This window comes from Microplitis demolitor, chromosome 7 (genome assembly GCF_026212275.2).
Source record: "Microplitis demolitor isolate Queensland-Clemson2020A chromosome 7, iyMicDemo2.1a, whole genome shotgun sequence".
In the NCBI taxonomy this organism is placed as follows: domain Eukaryota; kingdom Metazoa; phylum Arthropoda; class Insecta; order Hymenoptera; family Braconidae; genus Microplitis; species Microplitis demolitor.
Genome location: NC_068551.1, coordinates 7,453,930 through 7,471,312, shown reverse-complemented (window position 1 = coordinate 7,471,312; position 17,383 = coordinate 7,453,930). Strand labels below are relative to the sequence as shown.

The 17,383-nt window shown below is 30.5% G+C and overlaps 2 protein-coding genes across 3 annotated transcripts; both read left to right on the top strand.

The window, feature by feature from the left end:
- On the top strand, positions 1-5,060 carry LOC103573859 (protein obstructor-E). 2 transcript variants are annotated; one of them, XM_008553107.1, is made up of 5 exons: positions 345-372; positions 448-516; positions 2,105-2,434; positions 3,600-3,996; positions 4,852-5,060. In XM_008553107.1, the coding sequence occupies exons 2-5, from the start codon at positions 477-479 to the stop codon at positions 4,964-4,966; spliced, it is 882 nt and encodes a 293-aa protein (XP_008551329.1). In that variant the 5' UTR covers positions 345-372; positions 448-476; the 3' UTR covers positions 4,967-5,060. The 2 variants fall into 2 exon arrangements, with proteins under 2 accessions (XP_008551328.1, XP_008551329.1); XM_008553106.1 differs by having other exon boundaries at positions 1-516.
- A 2,723-nt stretch (positions 5,061-7,783) lies between these two features.
- On the top strand, positions 7,784-13,506 carry LOC103573858 (uncharacterized). The gene is made up of 5 exons (XM_008553105.1): positions 7,784-8,014; positions 8,436-8,663; positions 10,755-10,904; positions 11,827-12,046; positions 12,723-13,506. The coding sequence occupies exons 1-5, from the start codon at positions 7,805-7,807 to the stop codon at positions 12,986-12,988; spliced, it is 1,074 nt and encodes a 357-aa protein (XP_008551327.1). The 5' UTR covers positions 7,784-7,804; the 3' UTR covers positions 12,989-13,506.
- Positions 13,507-17,383: the final 3,877 nt, after the last annotated feature.

Sequence of the window (17,383 nt, the reverse complement as noted above, 5' to 3'; positions counted from 1 at the left end):
TAGAAATGTAATCATAAGTATATCTCAAAAACATACGGTATTGTATTGGCACAAGCTGACCAATGATATATTTTTCTTAGAAAAAGTCTTTAAAATTATTTTAGCTCATATTGTGTACTATGCATCCTCAACAAAGAAAATTTTGAAATATTACCGGTTCAAAGAATCTTGTTTAAGTTACAATCATCATTAAAATTAATTAAATAAAAAGACACTCAGTTGATAAGAATATTGAAAATCAGAAAAATAAAAAAAACTGTGAATCCAATCAATAAGTGCATCGTCAGCTAAATAGAAAGTGTTGTTACACATCGGAAAGTTTTTTTCTGGTTCGGTTGAAGTGGGAGACCAAGGAACATTCTAAATAACTTGGTGATATATTTTAGTATCCTCTAGTCACTCTGCTTGCTTGTCATTATAAACTACTTGTTAATACTGATATTTCAGAAGTTACTTTAGGAAACACCAAAACCAAGATGAAAACTAAAAACTATTGTTTATTAATGGTTTATATCGGTGAGTTGTAATAAAATTTTCGACTTTTACACATGAATTCATATTAATGAATATATTCTCCACTTTCAGTTCACTTCTGAACTTTTGTATCAGTCTATGTAGAAAAAGATACATAATATTTATTGTAATGTAAAACCAGTAAAGACAGACAGAGAAAAATATTATAACAAGTATAACTATGTAATAAATATTTATATGTGCAATCGTTTTATTTAACTTGTTCTGACAGCCATCAGTTTTTGATGATGTCTTAGATTTTCTGAGTTTTTAAATTAAAATTACATTCAATTACTTAAATTTTAAAAGAGAAGCCACCTGGCCATACCAAGAATAGAAAGTTATATTTCTTACTTTCATTCGAAAATGTGACTTAAAATTAATCTCAATACTCAACAAAAATTATTTTGTATTATACATGATTTTATATAAAATCAGATCTACCCTGATTAAGAAAAATGATTTAATCTATGCTAAGTATATCTATATATTAGTTGATTTAAATTATTGTAAATCATTTCAAATTGTTTCGAATCATTTCAAATAATTTTTCTTAGTCAGCCCTGTTTAGAAAATCTCATAGAATCTATTAATTCTCATACATTCCTATAGAGACTTTATAAGAATGAATAAGTTCTATGAGAAATGATATAGTTAAGTATAAGGTCTTATACATACAGTTATAAGAATCTATCGGATTTTTTAAGCAGGGAGGGTAAAAATTAGCCAGATCTGATTCTATATAATTATATATAATCATGCATGAACGAATATAGTTATTCATGAAATCTTATTTAAAATGTTTGTAAATTATTAGTTAAGTAATTAAACTGGGATTTATTGTCTTTATTAACATGAATGTCAGTGATATTTATATTTAAAAGAAACACACGACATCGGTTACTTGCTATTTTACTAATGGGTCACCCATCCAACTAATTTCCCACGTTGACGCTGCTCAACTTTGGTTATCGCTGGATTGTCATCTGCTCCTCTAGTCTGCTATACACTTATAAATATAAATAATCCATGGCATTACAACTCAAATGATCAAATTGATACATCCTATCAATTTTGTAATCAAGTCTATTTATCTCTAAACTTATAAATCCATATATGGATCGATATCGATTCATATTTTGAAATTATCGCTGAAACCTTTGAACATTTTTTAAGGAATGCGGATTTAATTTTGATGTATAGTTGACAAAATCAAAATTTAATAATATTAACATTAAAATTGCCACATTATGTAAAATATATATTAGGATACGTTATCTCAAAGTAACATTCTTTTTTTTTTTCATTTAAATTTTGAATTATGTGTTACTACTTTATACATTATCACTGTCATTTACTACTATAACTGTGCACTTGTCATAAAAATTATGATTATCATTATCGTTGCCTATTATGGTGCTAATGAAATCTTTTTAATTTTAATTACTGATAGGCATACTTTTAAGCTGCGAATTGAAATATTCAATGGAGTTAAATTTACAAATAAATACAAATATTTGAAAATATTAGATTTCATATTAACGTCTTTTATGACTGGAAAATTGAATATGATAACGATTTTACGTTGCAGGAGTAACAACTGCGTTATCACGAAAGCAACAGCATATAGAACTTGGTCTTCGAAGAACAGCCTCGCCGGGGTTAAAAGAAGACGTGGTCATTTCGCCCTATGAGAATGATCAAACAAATGATGATGAAATACTAGAGGTACCAGCTCAATGTTTAGAACTTGATGGATATTATCCGGATTCCAAACAATGTGACAAATACTATGATTGCAAGGATGGAAAATATACTGAAAAGTTATGCCCTGATGGATTAGTCTTCAACGATTTCAGCCCACAACATGAAAAGTGTGATCTTCCGTTTGGAGTTGATTGTTCTAAACGACCTAATAGACGTGAGTTTTATGTTTACTTCAGTAACTGATTAATTGAAATATCATTTAGAAATGAAACCCTACGATATTTTCTGCAGAAAGAATAGCTTTCCAAGATTGTAAACAGATAGAAAATTTGACAACCCAAGGAAAAATAGTTTGTACCCAAGTGAATTTAGATCTTAGATTTACTTAGATTTATAACAATAATTGTGCTTTGATTCGTGACCCGGGTCAAAAAAATAACTTGATTTTGACTTTTCCGACTTATTTGACTTGTTTTTAACTTAATTAATGTTATTTTGACTGCTATTATTCTTTTAACTTCAATATGACTTGTTTAACTTAAAAATTTAAGCCAACTAAGTCTAATCCAAGAAAACGTGACTTTAATTTGACTTGGTTGGCGTAAATGGGTACTAAGTAAGACAACTTACAAGAAAGGTATCCCAAGTGCCCTCTCCGATTTCTATGAGACTGAGATATGTTATTTTCCGTCAAAATCTAAGGGACACGTATTTTTTTTTACTACGGAAAAACATATCTAAGGGGTGAAACCAGGGCTCAAAATTTAGGTTCCAAAGGGGTGTTTTTTAAGTTTCACGTGCTTGCAGTTTAAGTAATCGCGAATAGGGCCAACGGCATTTTTGGGCCGAAGAATAAAGAAAAGTGTTATTGGTGTTATAATAAAAAAATATATAAAACAAAAGTTAAAAGGGTTAAAATTCACAAAACTTTTATTTAAACAAAACTATGCAATGGATTTTAACGAAACAAACGGCGATCGAAAGAGAAAAAAAAAGTAGAGAGGATACTTCTTTTCGGGTTTTTCCGAAAAATCAAATTTAGGGAGTGAACAGCCCCTAAGTCCATCTACATTGAACAATAAAAAAACATCAATATTTTAATTAGCATGTTGGTTTAATTTTGAGTTTGAAAAAATTTGGGTTTCATATTATGCTTTGAAAATTTGAAAAATCAAAAATAATTAGGAAACGAATATATTTTTAAAGTTTTGATCACAATTATGCTTGATAAAATCAATGTATTCGGACAGAAACCAATAACAGTGAACAATCTGTTTTCGTTATATTTTTTATACAAGTTCATATTATCTATCAATTAACTTTTGAGCCATACCTTTAATTTTCTACAGACGTCAATAATTTAATAATTATTGTTCTAGAGACCCCACAACCGTCACAGCACTGTCCACGAATGCATGGTTACTTTGCTCATGAAAATGCTCGTATTTGTGATACATTCTATTACTGCGTTGAAGGAAAATTCAATATGATCACATGTCCAGATGGCCTTGTATTTTCGGAAAAATCAGGAATTTGCAATTGGCCTGATGAAGCTCAAAAGCATGGGTGTGGCTCACGTGAATTATTTAATTTTACTTGTCCTCAAGTCGATACAGCCATTGCTGCAACACATCCTCGATATCCTGATTTAGAAGATTGTCAATTTTTCTACGTATGTATTAATGGAGAGACTCCTCGACGAAGTGGATGCAAATTGGGTCAGGCGTTCGATGAACGCACAAAAAAGTGTGATTGGGCTAGAAACGTCCCTGAATGGTAAGTTTATTCCTCTAAAATTATATATAAAATATTATTCATGAAACTCCTGCACTGAAAGAAAAGTGCATAGTAACCTGAACTATTCAGCAACAGCTATAAAAAGATAGTCTCAGTAACCAATTTTCATTATGACTGGAACTACCCAGACAGCATTCAAGTCAGAATGACTGCTTTACGACGTCTTTTTGAAGGTGTCCTCAAGGAGTCTTATGATGACATCTTACCGGTGTCATTTTTAGAACTCTTAATTAAGAGTTCTTGAAGACTCCATAAATAAGACGTCAGTTTTATGATGTCTAAATGTATTCTTCTTCCCAACAAATTTTTCTTTTAGCTTAAATAACTTTTTATTTTTTTGGTTGAATCATACAAAAATTCTCGTGTTAAAACAATATTAATTGTTCCAAAAAAAGTTATTTTCTTCATACTAAAAAATGCAATTGTTACTAGAGACTAACATATCTTGCAACTAAAAAAATCTCCTATATTAAGAAATTAAAACTCTTTAAACAAGTAAAACTTGTTCAATTTGAGTGTGAGAATATGTTAACTTGGAAAAAAAAAAAAAAAAAAAAAAAAAAAAAAAACATTTTGATTCAAGATAAAAAATTCCAGATAATTTTTTACTTCAAGAAAATTTTGATTTTCCGTATTGATCAAAAAATTATCTGAAATCAAGAATATTTTTCTTAACTTTTAATTAACTGTTTTCCTTGTGTAGAGAAACTCAAATTTGAAAGAAGTATTTAAGTTTTCATAACGTACAAATAAAGAACATTATGAGTTTAAGAAAAACCCTTTATAGCAAAATACCTAGACAAGATGTTTGAATCTATTTTCATCAATTTACAGCAAAGACTGGTACAAGGACCAACTAACTGACGAGGAGTTATATGCTCTTGAAAATCCGACGTCAAGATTGAAAATGAACAACTCCCAATCCAAGAGAAGGGGTAGCAGACCTTAAAGAATTCAATAGCAACATAAATGACTAACGCCTTACTAATAGACACGATAATTATGTATTAACTCCTTTACTGAAGCTGTATTAGTTAATGCAATAAAATTATCTACATTTATTTTTTCGTTTTAAAATTAAACGGTCAAACTCTGAAGTTCATTTTATTTATTAAGGCAGAAATCCATGTCAGTGATCAAAATCAAGATTTAAATGAGTTTTGACTAAGGTCAGAGCAATATATGAAATATCCGAGAAAAATATTAAAAACTGTGTTTTTTCAAGTTTTTGCTGATAATATGATTTAAACTAAAGAACAAGTCAGATGACATTATATGATGATCAAAAGAGACCACAAAAAGGAAGAGTTCGTATGATTTCAGAGACATTTTAGCACATTATAATTCAATTTATCCGGAAAAAATAACAAAAACGGTCATTTTTGAACTTTTCAACGCCGATATCTTTTGAACTAATTTACCGATTTTGACGTCTGAGGTGACAATCGTCGCGTTTTATTGAATTCTAGAGCTAATTAAAATTTGAAATCGATCGGTTCAGCCGTTTTAAAGATATTTAGAAAAACCCGGTTTTCACTATTTCTTTCTATAACGATATCTCTCGAATGCATTGACCGATTAAGATGATTGAGGCAGCGATCTACGCGTTTTATTAAGTTGTGGAGCTAATTTTGAAGTCGCCTGTTCAAGCCGTTTTTGAGAAATAAAAAAAAACTAAAAAAAAAATCTAGGCGTCGGTTGGCCCTGCGGGCCAGCCCCAAAACTTCCCGCTGTTTTCGACCTCAAAGAGCTCAAAAACATTAGTGTAGATATATTTTCGAGCTCTTCAAGCTCGAAAATGCTATCACATGCAATTGTTTTTTTACAATCTTTTCAAGATCTAACAAGTTATTTGTTATGCTGAAATTTGAAAATTTAAGAATCGAAAATCATTAATGAAGCAGTTTTTAAAATTTAATTCCTGATTATGTTCAATAAAATAAGTGTACTGAGGCAGAAATCAATGTCAGGGATCAAAATCAAGATTTAAATGAGTTTTGACTCATGTAAGAAACGATAAAATATGAAATATCCGATAAAAATATTAAAAACTACGTTTTATCGATTTTTTTTGTTGATAATATGATTTAAACTAAAAACCAAGTTCGATGACATTATATAATCGAAAGAAACCATAAAAAAGATGAGTTGGTATGATATCAGGCACATTTTAGTACGTCATATTCTGATTTATCCGGAAAAAATAACATAAAATGTTATTTTTTTAACTTTTCAACGCCGATATCTTTTGAACTAATCAATCGATTTTGATAGATGACGTGGCAATCGGCGCGTTTTATTGAGTTCTAGAGCTGATTAAAAGTTGAAATCGATCGCGTCAGTCGTTTCGAAAATATTTAGAAAAAACCGTTTTTCACCATTTCTTTCTCCAACGATATCTCACGAACGAATGAACCGATTTTGATGGTTGAAGCGGCAATCGACGAATTTTATTGAGTTCTAGAACTGATCAGATTTTGGAAATGTTTGGTTAAGTTATTTCAAAGATATTTGCAAATAACCGTTTTTTACCATATCTTTCTTCCGCGATATCTCTTGAACAAATTAACCGATTGAGATGTTTCAGGTGGCAATCGACGCCTTTTATCAAATTCTAGAGCTAATCAGATTTTGAAGTCGATCGTTTGAGTCGTTTCTGAGAAATCACTAAAAAACTAAAAAAAAAATTTTATTTTTTCGTAATTCGCATATATTTTTGAGTCTACTGGATCGAATGATCTAAAATTTTCAGGAAAGTTGATGGCCAACAAGCTCTTTCGATTGCCGCCTCAACTATCCAAATCGATTCATTAGTTAAAAAGTTACAAAGAGTTTACATACATACACACACACACACATACGCGCGCGCGCACGCGCGTACATACATACACACACTCAGACATCATTCTGAAAATAGTCGGAATAGCTTCCTAGGACCTCAAATCGTCAACATCTGATGAAAACTCGATTTTCGAAAATCGGGGTGGAACCAATAACTTCCCGAATTTTTGAAAATTTACAATTTTCTTAGCGGGAAGTTAAAAATTTTCTTTTTTTAATAATTCGCAAAGTTGATGGCCAACAAGCTCTTTCGATTGCCACCTTAACCATCCAAATCGATTCATTAGTTAAAAAGTTATAGAGCGTTCACACACACACACACACACACACACACACACACACACACACACACACACACACACACACACACACACACACACACACACACACACACACACACACACACACACACACACACACACACACACACACACACATACATACACACACACGCGCGCGCGCGCACATACATACACACACTCGGAAACCATTCTGAAAATAGTCGGAATAGCTTCCTAGGACCTCAAAACGTCGACATCTGATGAAAACTCGATTTTCGAAAATCGGGGTGGAACCAATAACTTCCCGAATTTTTGAAAATTTACAATTTTCTTAGCGGGAAGTTAAAAAAGCCTGAGATGGAATTATATAGATCTGAATTTCTACCAAGTTCAGTATAAACATTATCGGACAGAAGTAAAACAGTATAGAAATCAGACGACATGCGCGTTGCTTGAGTATATATACCCTTGCTTCAATACTCGAAAGTGAGATGTTTCATATAATAATAAAATGAGAAAAAGGTAGGGATATATTGGGGTGTGAAGAGGGTGAGATGTGAATATGAGCTAGAGGTTTGCAGCAGCACCAGTAGTGAAGTGACTTCCTAGGTGAAATGTGTTTGAATGGAAATTAGAGGCTGAAAGTTAAGTTTAGTCTTACTTTCATGAAACCTATCGAAATGAGTGTTACATCAGTAGAAGAAACTATTGAACTTCTGCACAATCAAGATATTGTTAATGAGAGTTATTTCACGGAATACGCGACACAAAAGGAGATAATAAATCGTAATCGTTTACCAAGTCGTCGTCTTCTCAGTCAGGCTGCATTATTGGAATCAAATGTAATGAATAACAGCGTATTTCAACCATCAAAGGTGTGGGCTAGCATAAATGATGAGACCGAATAAAATGCTTTAAATGCTTTCTTTTTTTAAATTATTGACTGTGTCTAGTGGTCCAACTTTAGTATTATTATAAAGGGTTTGCTTTCATCAGCCAGAGTACACAAATAAAGCTGTAAGCCTATTCTTATGCATTTATTAGAATTTTATATCTTATGGTTTTATTTTTTAAGACAAATCATAAAATTAAACAATTTTTAGAATTAAGGTAATATAGTATCATTGTAATTAGTACAAACTTGCAAATACTTTTTTTTCATATTTTTAGAGTTACATAGTTATTCATTGCTAGCAAAAAATAGGCAAATGTATGCTCAAGTTCAGACAAGTTGCACAATTGATTGTAAGAATATTTAGCTGGTGCGACTATCTGGGATATGTGTGGGTGTTGCAGGATTTTCCAGTCATCAATTTTATTCATACAGTTCGACCGAATTGGCCTCCTTCACGAAAACGAGAAGAGGCACAAGTATTAGAAAATTTACAGAAACTGGTAGAAAGGTCGGAACTCTTCAAAGCTTATCAGTCAACTGGCTCCGAAGGCTTAACCACGGCAAAACTAACTCAATTGAATAATAACCAGCATGAAAGCTTGGATAATAGACCTGAACTTCTAAGAAAAGTAAGTTTTTTTTTAAGTGTATGTCTCAATCGCTCATTTTGTTTTTAATAATTACTTTCATTTAATTTATATTTTATATGTACCTGAAGATCAGAACGTTTTTCGTAGAACGTAAATAAAAACAGAAAATGCAAAGTAAAACATCCATTGGATCTACATTTCTAAAATGTTTCGTATAGGTGTTAGTATGTCAGCCAAAATTGTATCCACACTTACTAACTCCTTAAGTCATCTTTAAGCAGCTGAATTACATCAATTTCTTCATTTTCATTGCGCGAAAAACGTTCCAATCTTCAGATACATTATTTCATTATTATTTAATAATTTTAATCTATTTTTAACTTCCCGCTAAGAAAATTAAAAATTTTCAAAAATTCAGGAAGTTATTGGTTTCGATCCGATTTTCGAAAATCGAATTTCTAAGAGATCTTGAGATTTTGAGGTTTTAGGAAGCTATTCTGATTAATTTCACGATGATGTCCAAATATATGTATGTGTGTATGTACGTACGTACGTATGTAAATAGTCTGTAACTTTTGAATGGATGATGATGCTGATTTTGATCGACAAGGTAGGGTGCGTTCGGAGATATTCCAAAAATAAACTTTTTTCAAAAATGTTTTTTTTTTTTTGGATAACTTGTAATGTTCTCGATGGATTGATTCCAAGATCAACTGGGCTCTGGAGCTTCATAAGCCGCGTCGAATACCACCTCAACCTTAAAAATTGGTTCATTCGTCCAAGAGAAACCGTTAACAAAGAATTGTTTTTTTTTTTTGCAGTTTTTTTGAAATTTTTCAAAAACGACTCGATAAATCAATTTCAAAATTTGATGAGCTTAAGAATTTGATAAAACGCATCGATTGCCACCTCAACTGTCTCGATCGGTCAATACATTTGAGAGATACCGTTAGAGAAAAAAAAATGGCCAAAAATGGTTTTCGCGAATATCTTTAAAATGACTGCTCTAATCATATCCAAAATTTAATTAACTTGAAAACTCAATAAAACGCTCCGATTTCTATATTGAACATCAAAATCTGTTAATTAGTTTAAAAGATCTCGATGTCGAAAAGTTCAAAAAATAACATTTTGTGTCATTTTCCCCGGATAAATCATGACATAATATCCTACGATGTGTTTGACCTCGAAAAGCTCATAAGAAAACAATGGCATGGAAAAATAATATCGAGCTCGAAGAGCTCGAAAGTTTATTCACAACAATGTTTTCGAGCTCAAAGAACAGCGGGAAGCTTTGGGACTGGCCTACAGGGTCAACCGATGTCCAGTTTTTTTCTCCAACGATATCTCTAGAACGAATAAACATATTGCGATATTTGAGGTGATAATCGACGTGTTTTATTGAGATCTAGATCTAATTAAATTTTGAAATTGATAAATTTGGTCGTTTTTGAGAAATTTCAAAAAAAAAAAAATATTTTATTTTAATTCTTTCGACAACAGCTTCTCTCGAACGAATGAACCGATTTTTATAGTTGAAGTGTCATTCGACGTGACTTACAAAGCTTCAGAGCTGATTAGAGTTTAGAATCGATCCATCGGGCAAATTAAAAGTTATCTAAAAAAACACTTTTGAAAAAATTTCATTTTTTAAATATTCCCAAACGCACCCTACCGATTAAGTTCAAATTTTCACGGCTTATAGCATTTAGCAAGCCGTGTCGAATGACACCTTAACGATCTAAATCGGTTCATTCGTTCAAAAGTTATATACATTTACATACATACGTACGTACGTACACACATACACTCGGATATCATCTTGAAATTAGTCAGAATAGATTCCTAGAACCTCAAAACGTCAAGATTTGATAGAAATTTGATATTCTAAAATCGGACCGAAACCAATAACTTCCCTTTTTTTTGATAATGTTTAATTTTCTCAGCGGGAAGTTAAACAAATTTCCGCTGCAAACTTGATGACCACAATAATTATATATAACTTTTTTCCCGCGATCTCATATGTTTGTCATCTCAGATGAAATTTTTTCATTGTGATATAATTTTAAATGATAAGAATCTTCAAAATTCTTCGATATTTATACAGTACGTATGTTTTTGTTATTATAGATTTTGTTGAATCGTCCAATGAATATATTTTATGACCTAAGTGACTTTGAAACAAATTGGAGGGATAGTGAATTTATTACAGAATGTTTATGTTGGCACAACGTTTACAGACAGCGACACAATGCTCGACCTTTAACAATGGCACCGAAGGTAATTAAATATTTATTTTTTGAGCTATATAGCCCAATAAAAATTATAATAGCTACATAGTTGTTCAAATGAAGACACTTTGATTTGGCTTAAAAAATCAGAGAGTCTAAGATCTCGGAGAGTAGTTACCCATATAGTAAATTTTAGTAGATTTTCTAAAAATCGAACTATTGTATTTGTCCTCATTACGCAACTTTACACAAATTTTAACATTTTCTATCTAATTTGGTCACGTAGATTCCAAAAATACTATTGGTGAAAAAATAAAGGATATAAAGCGCCAGTCTCCCAAAATAGCGTCGACAATTCTACATCCATCTTAATGAAAGTATAATTATTATATGGACGATTACCTTGGATGAGTTCGAAAATGAGCCAATTCGGCTCATAAGTTTGAAAGTTATGATTTTTAGAAATTTTTCAAAAAAAATTATTTTATCAATTTGACTGGATGTAACTTTTAAACGAAATGAGATATCCCATTCTTGTTAGTTCCACCTGAGAGCTCGCGCGATTACCTTTAATTTTCATTATACAACTCATTGATTTAACCATTTATTTATTGAAATTTTTGAAATGTATTAGTAGATTTTATATAAGTCTAACTATTATACTAATCCCCGTGACGCAACATTTCAAAAATTTGAACACAGACTAATTATTATAACAAAAAAGTATGTTTTTAATCTAAAAGCGGTTAAATACAGATAATATGAAAACAAGTCTGATATTGACCTGGATAGGGAATAGTACGGACGAAAACAGATTGAAATAACTATGCATATAAAACAAATATGATTCAAAAACCTAAATTCAATAAAACATATTTTAATTTATCATTTATTTTGAAACAGATCTAATTTTTCGACTCGGATAGGAAAATAAAACGCACTGGTATCATTATCATTTTTTCTACTTTTAGTTGTGTGAATATGCGCAAACTTGGGCTAATCATTTGGCTCATACGAATACATTCTACTATCGAAACGATCGAGAAGTTGGACAAAATCTCTACTGCCGGCCAGGTGGACCGGTGTCCGGAGATGTGGGTGGTCAAGATGTCTCTTCATATTGGTATTCCGGTGTCAAACACTACAATTTTTTTAAAGAATCAGACATTTTACATACTAACGTTAACACAGGTTATATACAATTAATTTTACTAAAGATTAAATACTTAACTTTTACCCATCTTACTGAGGATATTCGACATCCTGAAATCATTCGAAGATTCCTTTATCAAAACATCCCAATTTTTTCGAGCTCTAAAATCGATATGTGTGAGGCCCTCACAGATCCAAATTACGGCAATTTACCGCATTTTACAGTAATATACAGTAATTTAAGGTATTTTACACCGAATTACGGTAAAATACAGCAATTTACCATAATTTACGTCATTTTTAATGTAAGCGCCGTGGGTTTTTTTAATTTCGGATTCACTTCAGTCTTACTTCAAATTCACGATAAAAATACCGTTTTTTCGCTGTGATATACCGTATTTTTGCCAAAGAGTACTGTATGCTTACCGTAGAATATTGTACTTTACCGAAAATTACTGTATCTTACCGTAAAAGGCCGTGATTCTTCCGAATACTGTAAATTACGGCGAATTCCCTTAATTTACCGTAATTCAGATTAAAAGTAAAGTGATTTGATGGTTAAAAGCCATAAAAAGTAATAATCAGTTTAAAGGTGCCTTTCTACCCCATCATCCCTTACATATATTTATTCAGATCAAATTTTCAATAGATCATTTGTTGAAATCGTACAATCATTGGCCTTAAAATATATATACTATTCATTTTGTATGTACAGGTCACTTTACCCAGTTGATATGGTCTAGCAGCCAATATTTTGGAGTCGGCAAAGCCCGGAGTCGGAGCGGTAAAATTATTGTGGTAGCAACTTATAAGCCTGTAGGAAACGTCTCCGGTCAATTTCAAAAGAATGTATCACCACCATTTTTGGAATGTGCAAGTTCAACAATACCACCGTCACAAATAAGTGATCACGACTTAATGGAGTCAACTATGTCAATTAGTAGCAACAACAGCTCAATTCGTATTCTGTATAATAATTAGGGTTTTAGAATTTAAAATTTTTACACAGTTATAAATACGCATCAATGATAAAAGTTATGGAATAGACCATAAAAGTATGTTAAGTTTTTAGTCATCCTATGGCTTTGCCTATAATTTTTAATGTTCACTCACGTAAATTTAGTGAGCGCGATAGCGAATTCAACATTCAAAGCTAAAACAAGATTTAAAGTATTTTTATATCCCGAATTGTTGCATATCATCAATGAGTATTTGCTTCAAAAGTTGAGATATTTACTAAAAATTAATTATAATTTATAAGCGAATTCAATTACTAGTGATTGCAAGATAATCAATAAATTATACTAGCGAAGTTGATGCACGTAGTGAAGTTATAAGTTAATACGAACTACTTTGAAACAGAGCACACAAAACTGTGATAACGTCGTCTTCTATCCTTGATTAAGAAAAGCGATTTGTGAAAAATTTAAAAAAAAAAAGTTTTAATACGCTATACTTTTTCCATAAGCTTTAAATTCTACGAGTTTTTAAGCATTAAATCCTTTTGCAAAGTTCCAAATCACCCGTTATTCAATAATTTCGATTTTCTATTTCACAATCATTTGTAACCACTAAATCATAGCGGAATTTTTTAATTGTTGAAAGATTTGGAATGATTCAAAAGTATAAATTTTTTTAAAAATAGTTTTCAATCATTTTTTTTTTAATAGTTTTCAATCATTTGATAATAATTGAATTCTATTTTATACAGACCCGGGGAAAATGATTAAGATCTGACCAGATATAACTATATCTGATCAGATCAAATTATTTCTTGGCAGAATTATTTATATCTGATCAGATCAAATTATATCTTGGCAGAATTATTTATATCTGATCAGATCAAATTATATCTCGGCAGATCTATTTATATCTGATCAGATCTAATATTTAGATATGATCAGATCTCATTATATCTGCTCAAATATAACCATGTATACGTCTTATTTTTATAGAAAATTGTTTATATCTAGTCAGATCTGCGAATATCTTGGAAGATCTGATCAGATATAACTACGTCTGAACTAAGTACAACATTTGATACAATCAGATCGTATTATATTTGCTCAGATATAATTATGTATTCGTCTTGAATTTATAGAAAATTGTTTATATCTGGTCAGATCTGCGTGTATCTTGTGAGATCTGATCAAATATAACTTCATCTAAACTAAACACAACATTAGACACAATTAGATCTTATTATATCCGCTCAGATATAATCATGTATGCATTGTATTATTATTGAAAATTGTTCGTATCTAGTGATTTACACTCACGCGATCACATACGTGGGTCAGCGCAGTGGATAGCATCAAAGACTTTGAATCGGAAGGATGCAGGTTCGAGCCCAGCAGTGACGGGGATTTTTTCATTAATTAAAATTATTTATAATTCCTCTAAGTAACGTTTCGAATATATCAGATTACATTTCGGATTGAATTGAAATTATCTTTTTTTTTTTTTCGCAATTCAATATTTTTTTTAATAGGGATTCCCGGGAAAAAAGGTTCAGATCTGACCATATATAATTGTATATGATCAGATCTGGCCAGATCTCACCAGATAGAGACAATTTAAAGATCTGGCCAGATTTACTTTGTTAGATCTGATCAGATGTCAAAATGTTACAATTGTCAAATATTTCAAATAGTGTTCAATCACTAAAAATGTTTTTAATCATTTCAAATACTTTTAATTTTTATTGAAAAAGTTAAAAAACATTAAAATCTTACCTTATCAATTTTCTTAATCAGGGATATTGGTAGCCGCATAAAGCGTGATGTATGCAGCATGGCTGCCGAAGCGAATTTTACTACATAAGCTATAGCCATCTATTATGAATCGTTAGAGTAGCGATGCCAAGTATGGTGAATATACACAACGCGTATGGTTGAATTAAAAATACTTTCAATTAAAATTGAAGATTGTTAATGCCGCAATTTAACAATACATGTCAATTTAATAATATATTTTTTGTTATGATAACTATTTACTACTAACAATGCTTTCAATGGGAACGATAATCACACTCTGTTTTCAGTGTAACTTTATTTTTTATTGATTAGTTTATTTCTTATAGCGCTTAAGACTCGGTTGTAGCTAACAAATTCTCGAATTTTATATTTCTAATTAAATTTCGTTTTAAATATTTATAGGACTTGAGTAATAAAAATCTGTCGAAGGAGTTCGTCTTATGCATTTTTCCGGAAACTAAACATTCGCTGTAATGATAATTAGTTAATATGAATTAAGAGGAATCTAAAACTCGAGAATTTGTTAGATACGGTCCAGCTTTAAAAGGTACTAGAATAGACTTCGTGAGATCAAAATAGGCTACATAGTATAGACTGATTAAAAAAAATCGACAATTGTTTTTTTTTAAATCCCGCAATGGGATATCTTAAGAGTACCGAAAAAAGACGCCTGTAAAAACTAGAGCTCTTAATTTCAATATTTAGAGGTCGCACATTGTAGATTTGTATTTTTCGTTTAAATAACAAGATAAAAAAATTGTTTTCTTTTTTAAAATTTTCTACTTCACAAACCAGTCAACAGATTTTAATGTGCACTAAATACCTGCGGGTAATAAGGCCTGTCGGGTAATAAAGCTTAAGTTATAGAAATGATATTTAAAATAATCACCTCCGCTAGAGACTACTGTAGTAGAAGGGTCTTGCATAGAGATGTTACGACAAATTTATAGAGTCCCGATACCACGTTCCCTATTTTCTCTATTTCATCATCCGTCATATGTTGTTGTAGCGCAGAAGAAATTATAAAAAACAATTTAGTCTTCTGACTCTTAAAAAGGATACTGATAGTTTTAAGTGCTGTTGAACAAAATAATTCAGTCTTCTGTCTTTAAAAAAGTATTGTTGCTAAATGTAAGTGATGATTCATCTCTAATACCAATTTTATTAAGTATAATTAAACTATTCCAGTTTTTTTAACCCGTAGGCCTTATTACTCTACCGTAGTAAAGAAAGGCCTATTCGTATGGTTTTTTTAAAAGTATAATTTTTTTTTTGTTTATGGTAAAAATTACCATTAAGGTAAAAGCCCCTATATCCGCTCACTTTTGATTGGAGTTAGATTAAATCACTCAACATAAATTAATAAATAAAATGAAAAATCATATTTTTTTTTATACTTATTTTTTTAAGTTTCGAGTATTAGAATAAAAGTTTAGTTTGAAGAATAATGTTGATAATTAATTATTATTAATTTTTTAAATAAGGTCCTTGAGTGTACCCATAGTCGCTCATTAAAAGTTGTCATTACTCGATCAACACATGGCCCTATAGTCGCTCACAGACAATATCAATCAAACTATGATAAGTTTATTGATTTGGAAAATAATTTATAAATTATACTACTTTATTATTTTATAATATAAAATTTCATGAATTTTAAAAATGTATTTAATAAGATATAGTTATAACAATTCTTAAAAAATTTGACGTAACCTAAATTTAATCTAACGAACGAACGTTAAAGTAAAAAATGTCCGGCTGAGCGCGATTTTGAAAACAGTCACTTAATTTAAATTTATAATCTATTATAAAATAACTTGATACATGATATTTCAATATATTTAGATTCATAAATAATTATTTATCAATAATAATATTTTTAGTTGTAATTTTTTTTTTATAAAAATTATTAAAAAATGCCTTAAACAGTTAAAGTGAGCGACTAATGGTACTGAGCAGGTATAGGAGCTTTTACCTTACTTCATTACATTTTATGGCTGATGTATTGAAATAAAGACTAATGATACATTTCGATAATTAAAGCCAATGTTTTCGATTCTATTCAAAATCTTCCTTAGCTAGGCCTTATTACCCACCGGTACCTTATTTTGGCAGGAAATTGAACGTTCGACAAAAAATGTCCCTTATCAGTTTTTGAGAAACCCAAAAGTTATTTGAGTTTGAAGTCCAATTTACAGTAAATTTTGAGTTCTTTTCACTTTTCCGGTGAACATCAGATTAATCACAAAATGTCCTATAAGCCTTATTGTAGGTAATTTTATTCTTGACAAATTATTACAAACTTATTATTAATTAATTAACTTATTATTAAATAATTATTACAAATTATTTAATATTATTATATTAAATAAATTTTATTTAATATAAAATATAATAAAATGTAATAATTTGTCAGAAATAAAATTACCTACAATAAAGCTTTTATGACATTTTGTAGTAAGTCTGATAGTTTCGCCGGAAAAGTGAAAGGTTTCAAAATTTGCTATAAATTGGACTTCAAACTCAAATAATTTTTGAATAGATGAGTTTCTCAAAAACTGATAAGGAACATTTTTTGTCGAACGTTCAATTCCCTGCAAAAATAGTTAGTGCACATAAA